At 38.0% G+C, this 16,787-nt stretch overlaps 1 protein-coding gene across 2 annotated transcripts in view; it reads left to right on the top strand.

Annotated features, from left to right (window-relative positions):
• The window catches only part of LOC124615549 (E3 ubiquitin-protein ligase Topors), a 96,109-nt gene that overhangs the window by 67,903 nt on the left and 11,419 nt on the right, over positions 1 to 16,787 (top strand). For both annotated transcript variants that reach the window (XM_047143523.1, XM_047143524.1), the window contains exon 5: positions 10,180 to 10,407. In XM_047143523.1, the coding sequence (XP_046999479.1) occupies positions 10,180 to 10,407 (228 nt within the window). The remainder of the gene's footprint in view (positions 1 to 10,179; positions 10,408 to 16,787) is intronic.

Consider the following 16,787-nt stretch of genomic DNA (forward strand, 5'->3'; position numbering starts at 1 on the left):
TAATGGGTTTCACACTTGCTTGCCAGTTATTGGAAACATGGTCATTGACCATAGTAGTAAATCACAGAAACGTCCCTCATCAATGCGTGTTTGTCTTCCTGAATGTGGTGATTAATTTATCTGAAAACGATTGTGTTTGAAATTATGCAACTTTACTTTCTCGATATCACTCATTTCTTACAAGGCCTCCACTGCTTTCACACTTCTATTAAACATGAACAGAACCCAATGTCTCAAATATTAAACTTTACTCCATTTTCTAATGCATAAACAATGCTCCTCAGAGTGACAAACACGAGAAATATTCAAGTTGTCATGGCACGAGCTATACTGCAGACTTGAACAAAATAAGACCATATTTAAATATACTTATAGCAACATGTCGTACAAAATTGCCACAGAGCGTGTTGAAACATAGTATTATATCATGCACAATGTTACATGATGTTATACTTGCTATTCAAGCACAGAAAAGTCCGCTGGAGATCATAGGCTCTATGCTTGATGCATCATGATCACTTGGGCAGACACCGATCTGAATCAAGCAGCCACTGGGAGACAGAGCTGAAATTGGTCTTACCATGACTGATGCCCCCCAAGCCCTTTCCCAAACATGTTTTCATAAGATTTTTCCCTTACTGGTGTTTAGAAAACGAACGAAAATGCCTCGGAATTTCTGTTAGACTGATGCTCGTAGCAGACAGAATACTGCTTAAGAAAGAAAGGAAAGGATGGGTTTGATATCATGGCTTTGCATTTACACTACATGATATTGATTACTGGACTAAGAGTAAATTATATGCAACAACAACTCAAGTGGAAGTCAACACTTCTCATACTGTGTGCTGCATACCCCATTGTGACAAAAACATGATGCTAACACATGTGAAATTCAATTGATTGGTTGGACTGAGGCTAGCTTCTAATGGCTAAGATGTGGGTTTGATTCCCATTCGGGTACCAGTTTTTAACAGCCACAAACATAACCTCTACACCTTCAGAAATACCACGTAAAGAATGCTGGACTGTGCCATGGTTCCAAATCAACATAATATGTGTCCATTCGCTACTGACTGGAACAGAGTTGGATTACCTTTGGCTACCAGAGGCAGACGTCACTCCTTGCAGAAACTCTATCTCTAGTAAGCTTTCTTACACTATTAATGTTGTTTTAGTTTGTGAACCAATTGTCATGTAAGGTCATAGGTCTTCATTTCTTACTTTAAGTGACCTTGAGATTATGAAAATATTGGCACTGGACTGGGATTTGAGTTCCAATTCTAATTTTTCTCTGGATTTGAATCCTTAAGTATGATATTGTCCCATCATTTCGTTGTTTCCTCATGATGCCAAACTCCTCCAGATCTCTACGAAAGGTGTGATCCTAACTAATAGGAAAAGGGAATTTGATAGTTGATATCTGTTTGTTTGGGGTCAACAGTGTTGCTGCGCACTGGGTTGGAGTCACAGGCAGCACAGAACTATTTGTTACATTACCTCTAGCTGAACATGTGCAAAGTCCCATGCAGCACAGAATTATTCATTGCATTGCCTCTAGGTGAACATGTGCGCATCTCACTACTGGTGAAGAAACAGTAAATATTTCATGTCTATTCATAGCTGTAAGACAGTATCAAAATTTACCAGTTTCGAGTCCCTGCCAGGCAAAAAACATTTATATTGTTGTTTCAGGTTCCAATTTCATGCTGTTGGTGAACACCTTTAATATCTGATATCTGATTGTGATTAGTTAACAATTCATATAGGTACTGGGGTCTACTCCCCGTCCATCACTACAACTTTAGTTCAGGCGTTTCACATTTGTACGTTCCGCTTTATTATTACATAATTTCGTGGTTACTTCTCAGGGGCAATATAAGCTTAATGGGGTTGCCGATGCAGTGCTGAACAAATTGTCATTTATTTCCAGTTTCGGACAGTCGGCCTTGTAAACTCATAGTGGTGAAAACTTTGATATTTTACATCTATTTATGTCGAGGCGAGTCTTGATCAGGCATGCAAGCTCTGGTTAACAGTGGATTCAAATTCGGGTCACGGACAACAACTTGACATGCAATGTCAAGTGATAAGACTATTGTAATGAAGTTTAATTTACAAGTGTTAAGGACTGTCCCAATAATGTTTTTTCTAATATTTGTTGTATGATGATATTGGTTTACATCTGGACTGACTGCCATAAAGAGTAGTGTTCTCTAGTAGCCTCTTGTGTTACCCATTGTGTATAGTCAAACGACTGTGCTGCAGAGGATTTAGATGACCTGCAACTCAGCTATGCCCTGTTGGTTGCGTACAGTCAGATGCAGCCTACCCATTGGAATTCAGGGGTGACCCACATTTTGTGCTGTCGAGTGTAAATATCTGGATTTTCTGCCTTAGACATTTCAAAGTTCTTCTTAAATTTCTTCAGCATGTTTTCAGTTTTCTCCAACTCTTTTCCAATGATTCCTTCATCAATATGTGTAGTCATGTACATTTCTTGAGTTTCATGTTCAAGTATGCATGGATGTGAAATCAGCTGAATTAGCCCATCAGGTTTTAAGAAATCTGTCAGCATTTTATTCCATCTGAATGATGCTTGCCTAAGTCCGTTCACAGTGAAAGGACATCTGCCACTGGTCTGAATAAGTTCTTGAAATCTGTATCCATTTCTAGTTGACAGCCTCTGACAACCAGCCTGTCCTCATATCGACTATCTTGTTGTTCTTTAAAGATTCCTTTTGCTTCACCAACTTCCATGTATCATTCCATTCAAATGATATTTTTTCTTCTTCAAATGCCTTCAGCCAGTTTTGTTTATCTGGATCATTGATACATTCTCTAGGTGAAATTAATGTTTCGCAATCTCCATAGCTTAAAAATTTCTTCACATTGGCTGTATCCCTAAAACTGTATTTTATTTTTTCTTCATTGCTTCCTCATCCACTTTGATTGTCTTCTTCATTTTCATAGTGTTGAATTTAATTTATTCAGTTGGTAGCATCATTTTCTTCGCTGATAACAAGATTTTTCTTTACAGTGTCTTTCGTCATTTTTGTTCAAATTCAACTTCTCTTGACACAACAACAACACTATTTCTTCCTTCTGCATTAACTGTCTGTAGATATTTGGAGAACAGCCAACAGACATTTATGGGTTATTTCTTTCATCTAGTTTCTTCGGATGTCCTAGATTTTTAGAAAAATTCTTGACTAAAAGTTTGAAGTATTGACAGATCTAATGTTCTCCCAGATCACTTTTTCTGCCAGTGTATCATGATTTTGATTGATAATTGGGCTTATCATAGCTCTTGCTGTGTTATTCATTATTGTCAGGTTTAGCCCCTCTGCTTTCCTATTAAGCTAAGGGCTGTAGGCAATACTATAGTCTATCACAGTTCCTTTGCCTTCACACCTATTCTTAAATTCATGACTATTCTTTATCACGTCTTGTTTTTGAATCTTTCAGATTGAACTAATTTTTACTTTTCCAACACAAAAGGAGTGTTCCAACCTTTGACTGTACATCATAAAAAAACAGGCTAAACGAAATTGAGTGAATCATCTAATGGTTATGTAATATCTGCATCCATTAAATGTTGGGGAATTTACCTCTCCACAGCCGGCCGGAGTGGCCGTGCGGTTCTAGGCGCTACAGTCTGAAGCCGAGCGACCGCTACAGTCGCTGGTTCGAATCCTGCCTCGGGCATGGATGTGTGTGATGTCCTTAGGTTAGTTAGGTTTAATTAGTTCTAAGTTCTAGGCGACTAATGACCTCAGAAGTTAAGTCGTATAGTGCTCAGAGCCATTTGAACCATTTTACCTCTCCACATACATCAGTTTGTATTATTTTAATAATATTGTTGGTCTTTCTTCACAGTAGAAAAGGAATTTTGTGCTAACTGAACTCTCACACAAACTTCACACTTTTTTTGTGTTGAATGTAAACTGTTTACGCATTTTCCATTACACATTTTCTTGGTCGCTCAAGTGCAACCTGTGCATGGATAACACAGTCTCTTATGCTGTTCATATTTTTCTTCTTCTTGTCGGAAGCAGATGTATTTCTGATTTAATTGTCACTACATCTAATCAATTTCTTGTTTGTGGTCCTAAACCGAGCATTTTATTTTAAAAATCAGCCAAAACATGCGTTAAACACAACTGCGCAGTCTTTTTCAGTAATAGCTTTCACAGTCATCAGATTTACACTCTGTTCTGGAATGAACAGAATATCTGTGAGAATACAGTTTCCATCCACAAAATGTCCTGTTGCTACTGTCTTCATTAACCCACATTGTTTCGCAACTTTTACAATGCTGTCGTAATGTTCCAAGTTTGTTAACTTTTCCATTTCAGTACACATGTCCTGCACATACACTATCAACAAACCCTGACCATTTCTTCTTTCTTTGTTGCATTCACATGCAATAAATACAGTATCAGCCTTACTGCTTTCTTTCTTTCTTTCTTTCTTTCTTTCCTTTTATTTATTCCTTCTTTCTTGTTCTGTTCATTCATAACTTATCTCTTCTCATCTTTAGTGTTGACTTCTTTCTTCTTCTCTTTAGATGTGTCTTTGTTGTGACTCGCCGATCTTTCAAAGTGCCGCCGCGCAGTTACGCGCATCCTCTACATGCGGTGCTGTCTGCCAGCTATGCAGCGGTGCTGTCTGCCAGCTATGCAGCAGCAGCGCCACCTAAGCGGCCAGCCAGCCAGTGGCCGCTAGACTTGGACTCAGTTATGATTTGACTGTTAAGGTGTACACACGTCTTACTCTGTTTATTTGATCTGTGACTTTCATGTATTGCATCTTCCTTGAAATATATTTGTTCAACTTGAAGTTATTACAGTCTTCTTTTTTGTTTCCATGAGTGATGTCTTCTTCCTTGTGTTCATCAGTGACTGAATCTGTTTTGATACTTTTTCTTAGCTGAAAACTGTTATGTTTGTGTTGTTTTTGTCTTTAAAATAACAGTCTTCCTTTGTGTAGTTTTCATTTTCCAGTGACGACAGAACTTGAAAAGTCTCGTTTTTGGTTCTTGAATTTTATTTTTGTTTTAAAGTACCAATCCCTTTGTCCGTGATTATTTTTCTTGCAAAATACACAGTGTCGTGGGCATGAACATAGAGCCAGACATTTTTATTGACTGGGGACAGTTTAGTCCAAATGCTACATTCTGTAGAGTACTTATATTACTAAACATGACTCTAGCTTTATCATATTTGGAACAGTAAAATTCTTGAAGTGACTGCTAAGTTTGTTGAGACATGTCTCTTCCATATATTTCTTCAAGTTTGTCGTACGTAACCTTGGAAGTTTCACAGCATAACACATGTGGCTTTAGCCTTTTGTCAATTGTGCTCACTATATAACGTTTTGCTTTGCTGTCCCATTGTTGCTATTTCCTCCCTTTTTCTTCTATCGCTGTTTTCAAGTGATTCAGTTCTGTTCACGTCATGACACACACCTTGCAAAGGAAACAAAGCTCTGTTTTCAACCTTCCACACTGGAAAAATATTGCTGGCCTTGAGAACTTGTAGAGCATGAAATTCTTCATTTTATTAATTTATACATTATAAAGCTTTTTCTTCATTTCAACATATTTTTGGGTCATCTTACAATGTTTCCTAATTGAGTTTGTGACAGTTTTACATTACACACGTGCATTTTTTGTTCGTAGCTCTAGGCCTCTAACTGGTCGTGTTTTATTCAGTTGTGTAGTGAAACCTTTTTATTAGTAGTATTCACTTCATAGGAATGTTACATGATTTTAACTGCACATTCATTACTTAGAGGGCATTATGATATTTTATTAAGTTTTTATTTCTTGTACGCACTGTAATAGTTACCACATAGAACTCTGCTTCTGCATTGTTTTCTTGTCGACAATCTTTGAATCATGCACCAAACTTTGTATTTAAACAACTGTTCCAACATGCAGCACACAGGTGTCGGCAGGTGGCACATGTAAACACATTTAGAGTTGCTGGGGACAGGAGCAGCGTAGCAAATGTGCACATTTCATACAAAGACACTTCCATGTTTCACCTTTGCTATATTATGATGACAGTTATTTATTTTCTCACTGTCAGCGATTGGGCATTTTCATGTGCTTACTCTGAAACCAACATATAGATTACGTTCATCATACAATACTATATGCTTATTTGTAGGCCAGTCCTTATTCCTTATATCTGCATGTCATTTGATTTGCTTATTGTCTTCCATGTCCTTCTATTTACACGGTTATCCTGTGTGTGTGTGTGTGTGTGTGTGTGTGTGTGTGTGTGTGTGTTGTGGCGGGGGGGGGGGGGGGGGGGGGCGGGGGGGTGCGCATGGGCGATGTATGTTTGTGATATTTATATATACACACATTGTATTCACCCATACAGGGTGACTGTAAAGTACAAGGATATGGAGACACACATTGAAAATTATGTTGAATGTGCATATAATTAATATGGTCAGTACACACTGATGTAATTTTGGTTGATGACACATACATAAGTTCCCCAGTCATACTGTAATCAATCAGTTGGGAGAATAACAATTCGGTTAGTGGTGGGCGTGATGACATCCCATGAAATATGACTAAATGCCATCTCCGAAAACTGTCTAGAACACACAGTTAGGAACCCCACCCTTGTTGGAAATGTATTGGATCTAATGGCAAGAAAAAGATCTGACAGCTAAAACAAGCAGAAAGATGTATATGTTCAGTAAACTAGATGAAAACTCAGTAGCATCATATCTCAGTGAGGAACTTAAAACTTTCAGCACAGGGCAGAAGCATGTAGAGGACAATGACTCAAATTTAAATGAATAATTGGTCATCCTCTGGATAGATAGTACCCAAGGAAATAGTTCATAATGAGAGGGAACCTCCATGGTTTACCGTAACTGTAAAGAAACCTCTAAAGAAACTGAGATTGCTGCACAGTAAGTGTAGAACAAAGCAAAGGGCTATAGATAGAGAGATGCTGAATGAAACCTGTTTGGCTTTCAAGAGAGCAATGTGTGATGCCTTCAATGACTACTGTAGCAGAATATTGTCAAAAGATATTCCACAAAACCCAAATTAATTCTGATTGTATGTAAAGGCTGTTAGTGGCACCAAAGTTAGTGCCCAGTCCCTAGAAAATGAGACTGGAACTGAAATTGAGGGTAGGAAAGCAAAAGCTGGAATACTTAAATCGATTTTCAAATGTTCCTTTACCAAGGAAAAGCCAGGAGAATTGCCGCAATTTAATCCTCATATCACTGAAAAGATGAACAGAATAAGTATTAGTGTCAGTGGTTTTGAGAAACAGCTGAAATCGTTAAAATTGAACAAAGCTCCAAGGCCCAATGGAATCCCTGTCAGATTCTATATTGAATATGCAGCTGATTTAGGCCCATTTCTTGGGAAAAACCACAGGTCTAGTAGAATTGATCCACAAAACTACCATCCAGTATCCTTGATGTCGATCTGTTCTAGAACTTTAGAACATATTCTGAACTCAAACATAATGAGGTATCTTGAACAGAATGATCTCCTCAATCTCAACCAGCCTGGATTCTGAAAATGTTGATCATGTGCCCATCTCGCACTTTTCTCACACGGCATACTGAAAGCTTTGGGTCAAGGCAACCAGGTAGAGGTAGTATTTCTTGATTTTCGAAAAGCATTTAACTCAGTACCACACCTACACTTATTGTCAAAATTACAATCATATGGAGCACCAAGTGAAATTTATGATTGGATTGAGGACACAGCGTATTATCTTGGATGGAGCATTGTCGTCAGATTTTGAAGTAACTTCATGTGTGCCCCAGTGAAGTGTATTGGAACCCTTGCTGTTCATGTTGTATATTAGTGACCTTGCAGACAATATCAACAATAACCACATACTTTTTGCATATGATGCAGTCATCAATAATGAAGTGCTGTCTGAAAGAAGCTGCATAAATATTCAGTCAGATCTTTATAAGATTTCAAAGTGGTGCAAAGATAGGCAACTTGCTTTAAATGTTAGGAATGTAAAATTTTGTACTTCACAAAATGAAAAAAAATAGTATCCTGTGGTTATATCAATGAGTCATTGTTGGAATCAGCCAACTCACATAAATACCTGGCTGTTAATACTTTGTAGGAATATGAAATGGAAATATCACATAGGCTCAGTCATTGGTAAATCAGGTGATAGACTTTGGTTTATTGATAGAACATGGGGAAGTGCAGTCTGTCTACAAAGGAAATTGCTACAAAAACACTCATGTGATTGGGTCTTGAATATTGCTCCAGTATGTGGGACCCATATCAAGTTGGACTAATTGGGGACATTAAACATATAGAGAGAAGGGCAGCTCAAATGGTCACAGGTTTGTTTGATCCATGGGAGAGTGTTACAGAGATACTGAAGGAACTGAATTGGATGATGGATGTAAGCTATCCTGAGAAAGTCTATTAACAAAGTTTCAAATTGATGACTCTAGAATTTACTTCAGTCCCCTACTTACCACTCACACAGGGATCATGTGGATAAGATTAGAATTATTACTGCACACACAGAGGCATTCAAACACTCTTTCTTCTCACACTCCATACATGAAAGGAATGTGAAGAAACCATAATAACTGGTAAAATGGGACATGCCCTCTTCCATGCATCTCACGGTGGTTTGCAGAGTATAGATGTAGATATAAATGTAATTAATACACATTTTGTTGTATCCTTTAATAATCCACATGTTTTTTAAAATATTAATTAACCAGGTTGCATGTTTTTGGAATGGAATTTAAGCAGTATTTGTTATTGTTCTCTTTTGTGTAAGCAATGAAATCTTTAAAAAATAACTTCTGAATTATTGCATGTTACATAAAGTCATACACATTTTTATAATCTGTGAACTTAGTACTTTAAATCAGTGTAGGCCAATGTTTCAGCAAAACAATTTTTATAAGAGTAGAAATTTTTAGAGCACATGGTTCCTTGAGGTTTTAAACATCAAATATCAAACAGTCCTGCAAAATAAAAAATCTTCAGCATAACAAACTATATTTTAAGCAGAATGAGATTTTCACTCTGCAGTGGAGTGTGCTCTGATATGAAACTTCCTGGCAGATTAAAACTGTGTGCCAGGCCGAGACTCGAACTCGGGACCTTTGCCTTTCGCGGGCAAGTGCTCTACCAACTGAGCTAGCCAAGCATGACTCACGCCCCGTACTGGCAGAAGTAAAGCTGTGAGGATGAGGTGTGAGCCGTGCTTGGGTAGCTCAGCTGGTAGAGCACTTGCCCGCGAAAGGCAAAGGTTCCGAGTTCGAGTCTCGGCCCAGCACACACTTTTAATCTGCCAGGAAGTTTTATATTTTAAGCGTCAGTAAAACTTATACTACTGTGTGAATAATAGGAAATTTTAAAAAATGACCTCTGAAGTAAACAAATTGCATGTAGCATATTTTTCATTGTAGGAGTGATTTCACTGCAAGTAGGTATCATCCACTCTGATTCAACAGACAATAATTATTTCAGGTTGGTATTTCAAAATAATAACCGTATTGTAACTGAGTGTGACAGAATAGTCAAAAAGTTTGCTTTTTTGTGATTATGGGTGCATTACCAGATATTGATGAAGTATCTCATAGTTATGTGGATGGAAACGTACTTTGTATTTTTTATGACAGCAAAGTAACCTATACAATGACTTTATTTTGTGAAACAAGTTGGGAAGTAACAAAACACCAGGTGAAGACAATGAAGGTGCATTACCTAGAATTCAGGCATAAAAATTGTCCAGAAGAAACTGTTATCAATGCAATGTACACTGGAGGGGGAAAAAAAGACTCTTGTCATGGAGGTGGCATCATACAGCGTTTAACTACCGCTTACTGTGAAATTTTCTTTTGCTTCAGTTTGGTTGATTTTTGATAATCCCAAGCTGTGGCATTCTGTAACAATACTGCTGGTGATAGTAAACTGATGTTATTTCGGTGTTATTAATCAGATAAGCTCTGTTATGCTTCAGTTATTGCTATTGGTCCTCTTTTATACAAACTGTCCTATTGTAGCAACTGTTTATAATGTTTCTAGTTCTATTTCCAGTGTCCATATATTGTGAAATGCACAAAATTATACCAGCAATAAGATTAGTACATAGTTTCATAAAGAATATTTTTCCTTTATCTTTCTTTTTCCTGAAGGACAACAATGACTGGAAATAATGGCAGATTTCGTATAGAAGAAGTGAATCCTGTAGTTCTGCAGCCACTCCCACCAGCGAGACGACCTCAGCGTGCACCCTGGACTCGGTCTCGTAGACAGATTGCTACTGCAGAATTCAGACGCTCAATATACGAGAGAAATTTGTGGGTTATGCCATTACATGACATTACAGGAAGATACAGGGAATCTTCTCCAGAATTTTACAGGTATTTTCTAATGCAATCCCTTATTTTTAAACACTGTGCAGCAAATCGCCATCAGTTTCGTCCCGTAGTCTGTTTACATCAAAAGGGTAATTATTACTTTCATAAATTAGATTGTGAGTTGTTCCCTATATCTGAAATAGTGTTACTCTCAAACACTGAACTGAACTATTTCCTTCTGAAAAAATATACACATAAATGTGTAGTTATTACTTCATATGGACAACTTCACTGCTGCAGATATTCTTGTGCTGCAATCTGTAAAATGTTACCAAATCTCAACTCTCTACCGAATCAGAGAAAATATTTCTTCCAGTAACAGTTATATTACGTCTTCTGTTACAATTTTTGATATAAGGGGATGCCACATTTATAACGAATGTTCATACTTTGTCTGATGTTAAACACTCTTAATCTGACTGTACTAGTGGCAGTTCTTTACGAATCTGACAAAGAGAATGAATCTTCTCTCTCTCTCTCTCTCTCTCTCTCTCTCTCTCTCTCTCTCTGTGACATAAGTACCATTGTCATCACTCGTGCATTTTGTCAGTACCGTGTCCTACCTCTGTGAGACAGGACATCATGGCATGGAGTAACTACCCAGCAAGTAAGTACCACAGTGTAGCGAACTGCCATCCTGTCCTGCCTCGGAGACGTGCGACATTCGTCTGGGCTAGTGTACATGCACAAACAACAACAAATTCCAAAGAGTTTACAATTATAAACTAATTAACTAATAACAAATAGTTTCACTATAGCAATCATAGTTCTTCAGTTAGCTACATTTTGGGTAATCCATCATTTGCCAAAAGTGGTATGTTACACCACATATCATTGCCCATAGATAAAGGTCATTGTCACAACCCTATAAAATAATGAATAATATATTTATTTCCAAATATTCTTTAGTATTATAAAATTAAAATAGTAAGAGTTTGTCTTTTTTATTGTATCAACTTTATACTTATTGAAATGGAAGCTATTCACACAAAGCATTTCCTGTGTATTCATTGTCTTGCTTTATTTGTACTTGTAGATTAACCACAAAGAGGGCTGTTAAACCACCTCTGATTCATCCTCTAATGTTTGTAAGTGAATTCATGACTTTCTTTTACTGCGCTGATGTAGAAATCGAGTAATTATCAGCTTCTGTTACTATCCTGATGTTGTCAAACTTCATTTGGGAGGTACTTGTACATGTGCTACTCCTGTGGCAACCCTGTGAAAGTATTTAGATAAGAGAATAGTTTCCGCAGTGTAAGCTGTTGAGTGAATATGGAAGGAGGAGGCCACATGTGGTATTCCAGGTGGAGAAGAAATAAAGGAAAGAAAATACTGGAAATGTTAGAACCGAAGGAAGAACAATCCCCCCCCCCCCCCACACACACACACACACACGCACACGCACACACCCCAAAAAAGGAAGAAGAAATATCGCTCCCTGGGTAGTACTTTCCGGTGAGCCAGAGGACAAAAATGTTCTCTTAAATAACAGAAATCACCAGTTTTACTTTCACAGGTGCTGAAAGTTGGTTCTAACACCCTAGTATTACCGGTGTACGTAGAGAGTAGCAACACAGATAGTAATCTACAGGTGTTTAATTAACTAAAGCACCAAAACTAAAGCAATGCTTCATTTGAGTTAGACAGGGTAGGCAAATAGTAACCCTTGTTACTATCACTAATTTTAAAGGTGTACAAAACCTGTAAAGAATGTACTAAGGAATACTTACATAATATGCATTTGAGTATGACACACACAGTGGTTATGGTTACTACAAGCCACAAGTTGGGAAACAGGGCCAAATTTCTAGTAGTGTACTGTCGAGTTGAGATTTTCACACACAAATGTTTTATTCATATCTTACAGAAACTAGCAATAAGCCAATAAACAGCCTTTTAAACACACCTCTAACGGCAATCAAGTAATTTATAGCAATACAACAGTTTAAAAAAAATTTAAAGAACATTAGTAAACAGGCTATTAAAGTAAATAAGGTATGGTGAGGTAGTGAAGCTACCAACACCGCCATTAAAAAAAAAAAAGGTCTCAGCAAACACACGATTAATGGCAATAAAGGAATGGAGGAATTTAAAACGTTTTTAAACAAAAGTATCCTGGAATATCATTAGAACATAACAGATATGACGGACCCGTGTAAGGCGGCCACACATCACCCACTCAGGGATGCTCAGGCTAGGTAGAATACTGACAAATTTAAATACGCCCGTAAACACAATTGCCACTCTCAGGCTGGTCACTGCACTGACTTTTAGCCAGCAAAAACTTGTAATAAGATGGCTTAACTTGCTGACAGAATTAGAGTTAACCTCGTGCAAGGAAACATTACACCGCACAGTCCTGAATGAGCGACCACATGATCAACCAACAGGAAGCATGAATTTACTCATAACACACGACAGAATAGCGAAACAATTAAACTGCCAAAACTACACCTCCCATCGGGCAGTAACGAGAGGAGGAGGAGGAGGAGGAGGAAAGATCACTGTCTTCAATTACACCGGTGCCTGGGACAGGAAACCTGATCGCCGGAGGCCACAGGGCAGAAGAGACGCTGGTTACGCAAACTTATTACTTAATGATTAAACCTTCCACTAACTTAACTTGCAATTATGCTCGAACAGGCAGTACATGACCTCCGAAGGCAAAGATCCACACATCCGACCGCTCACGCATCGCCAGTGTACCCAACATGCTACGGTCACGCGGCAACACGCTCACTGCAGTTCACGTCTTCTCTGCAACGTTGATGGGTAGTGACTGCTCCTTCATGTTAGGTGTCTCCTTTTTTAAACTCCAGCGTTGAAACGGAGGACGTAAGGAAGCTTATTAACGTCCCACCAAGGTGAAATGAACAGCAACTACTTGTGGGGCGATTCTGTATACAACCAACCCACGGGGAGCTCTTCTGTCAACTCAACCCGCTCATTACACACAACCGACAAACATCACGTGGCGACTCGGTACAACCGACCACGCTGGTGAGCCACGCTGCCCTCCCATATCTACCAGACTGAGCGCACAATGCCCCTACTTCGCTGCCACCACACGAGGTTACAACCGGTCAAAGACCTCATTTCCTCCATAGTAGTTTCAGCAAACGCAGATATCGATAGCAGAGGGAAAAGACAACCAAGCAGCCACTTAATGACAGACAACATATCAAACAAACATGTCAGGGGAAGAAAAGGAAAACCAATGCAATCTAAATACAAGGTGTGGCACGAATCGATAAATGGCTCAGAAATTCCCAACCATATTTATGTTAATCACATTTCTCAATAGACATTTCATATTTCTCCTGTATGTATTTGGAACAACGGGCAGTCTTTTGTTGCCTTGCCTAACTCTTTACTCCATATTACTTACATTAGGAACAGCACAGAAAGGTCACACTTATTTTGCTGTCATTGTTTTATAAAATTAGTACATCAATCAGATCACTATAAGATGGTAGTCCCCCTATTTCTCAACTTTGGAGTGAGCCTCAAAACCAACAGTGTGCTATTTCTGTAGAAACTACTCGAGACACTTCTTCATCAGGAGGCCATTTCCTAACCACCATCAAATTTTCACAAAGATGGTATCAACACATATCCCTGTTATCACCCTTTAGGGGTAGGTCCGCCTTTCTTTGGTACACCTACCCTCTATGTTACGCAATTTTCAAATAAGGGTGCTGTATCCTGTTTAATATTATAAACTACTCTTCTCTGTATTACTGTGCTTTGAGATAACTTACTCCTATTTCATCTAGAATCCTTACCTGATTACTGAGTTTCCTCATCTGCTGTCTCTTAATTATACTCTTCTGCATTCCATTTTATGTAACCAAACTTATTTTCATTCATTGTGGATGTATTACTTTGCTTTGGCTCTGAATGTTCCTATGTAGATTTCATCTGGATGTCAGCTCTTTATTGAACTGCTATCTATGGGTACATTGCCCCTTCCTACTTTTGCCCTCGACAATGTGATGGTGCTAATATCCTGCACCTTTACAGATAAACTCGTAAAAGCATTCTTATTTAAGTAATGCGTCTTCTCTGTGGCTGCATAATAGCCTTAAACATATACAGTGATTTGAGATATTCCCCAGAAAATTTTCATTCATAAATATCTCATAGTGAAATCCTAGTTAATCTAAGATACTCTAACATAAACATGCGTAGTAATCCAAACATTTATTATCTCAAACATTCAACCTTTATGTGACGTTGTTAATGAATCTTGGACTAGGGAGACATGAAATATGTGTGCCAAAATGACAGACAGTCTAGGTATATCAAAAATGTACATTCCGTTTGTATGAATTGTTTGCAGGAAGCATTTGCGAGAGAGACGTCTATACTTACCTCAGCATTTGTATTTAAGTTACATGTTCAGATGAACTTTCCATTTTATTGTAATTTGACGTCATCTATAGCCAGAAAGTAGCATTTATTTTCACCACAAAACATGTACGATTTTTCATTTCTTATTACAGTAGAGCATTGATTACCCGAACTAATTGGGGGTCTTGGGTGTTCAGAGAATCAGTTTATTCAGATAATTGAATTGTATACACTAATTTACCCAAAAAGCTACATAATTATATTTATAATAATTTGAATCTCTTTTATAATTACAAAGACAGTAGGAATGTATGTAATACAGCCTAGTAAATAAAAAATAGGATATACATATGCACTTTGCTCGTACATTACGTATGAATAGAATTAACTGCTTAAAAAATCCTTAATTTTGGTCTGTCTAAACAAGCCTACCTGCTTACGAGCAGCTACGTCACATATTTTTTTCAGTGCAGATATTTGATACTGGGCACTTTCATCTTGAGCTACAAATCATTGCAAGACAGTATCTACACATGTAAATTCCTGAGAAGCAACCATTATATATTCAGCTTTGTTTTCTGGACCACAAGTTGATAATATGCTGGCTACGTCAGCTTTATCAGTGATGAGGTTTACAATTCCACTATCTTGTATAATTTGGTGCCCTAGACATGCATTGTCAACAGTCATCCATTCTTGCATGTTTTCTTCCTCACGTTGCGGTCAGTTGAGCTCTTTTAGCATGTTGAACAATTCAGGCACATCATTCTGTTCATTATTTGCAATTCGACATTGAGAGCTTTCCACCATACCCACAATTTTATTACAGCCTTTTTTTCAAATTCTGTTCCTTCACACTATTCCATGCTACTTTGATCATGTAGGATGCGTCTTGCAAATCTGTAGTATTTTTATGATTTCCTAACAAACGTTCCTCTTCTCCCTTCTCTTCTCATCTCTTCTCTTTCTAACACTAACTTGTGGAATAATTCTTATCTCTAATACGATTTGAAAGTCTCAATAACATCTTGACTCTTGGACTGTAATGAAGAGGTTACATTATGTGGAAAAAAAACGTTACTTTTATGAACTCATCTTTTTCATGTTGGATATATCAGGAGGGGTGAGTTGCTACATTATCAAGTTGCAGTAATGTTTTCTTCCTTTTGCCATTCTTTAACTGAAGATCTTTTAAAGAGGGTACAACAACTCCCATTACCCATTCCATGAAAATTGTACTGTCCTACTGTGTGCTCTTCTGTGAGGTGTAAACAACAGGCATTGCAGACTTACTAATGTGTTTGGAACACTGCAGCAGTTTCTTACCTTTATCAGTGACGAGTGTAGGCAATTGGTGGCTACCAGTAGCATTGGCACAAGCTAAAGCAGAGTTGGAGGCATGTCATGTCCATCTGGGCCAGTGTACAAGCATATACAGTAACAGCCTTGTTTCGACTCAGGTCTTTCAGTGCTCTGTCAAACTCTTCACGCAGTATTGTATCTCCCATTTCGTTTTCATCTGCATTCTCTTCCATTTCCATAATATTGTCCTCAAGTACATTGCCCTTGTATAGACCCTCTATATACTCCTTCCACCTTTCTGCTTTCCCTTCTTTGCTTAGAACTGGGTTTCCATCTGAGCTCTTGATATTCAAGTGGTTCTCTTTTCTCCAAAGGTCTCTTTAATTTTCCTGTAGGCAGTATCTATCTTACTCCTTGTGAGATAAGCCTCTACATCCTTACATTTGTCCTCTAGCCATCCCTGCTTAGCCATTTTGCACTTCCTGTCGAGCTCATTTTTGAGACGTTTGTATTCATTTTTGCCTGCTTCACATACTGCATTTTTGTATTTTCTCCTTTCATCAATTAAATTCAGTATCTCTTCTGTTACCCAAGGATTTCTACTAGCCCTCGTCTTTTTACCTACTTGATCCTCTGCTGCCTTCACTATTTCATTCCTCAATGCTACCCATTCTTCTTCTACTGTATTTGTTTCCCCCGTTCCTGTCAATTGTTCCCATATGCTC

The sequence above is a fragment of the Schistocerca americana genome, chromosome 5, assembly GCF_021461395.2.
Source record: "Schistocerca americana isolate TAMUIC-IGC-003095 chromosome 5, iqSchAmer2.1, whole genome shotgun sequence".
Taxonomy (NCBI): Eukaryota; Metazoa; Arthropoda; class Insecta; order Orthoptera; family Acrididae; genus Schistocerca; species Schistocerca americana.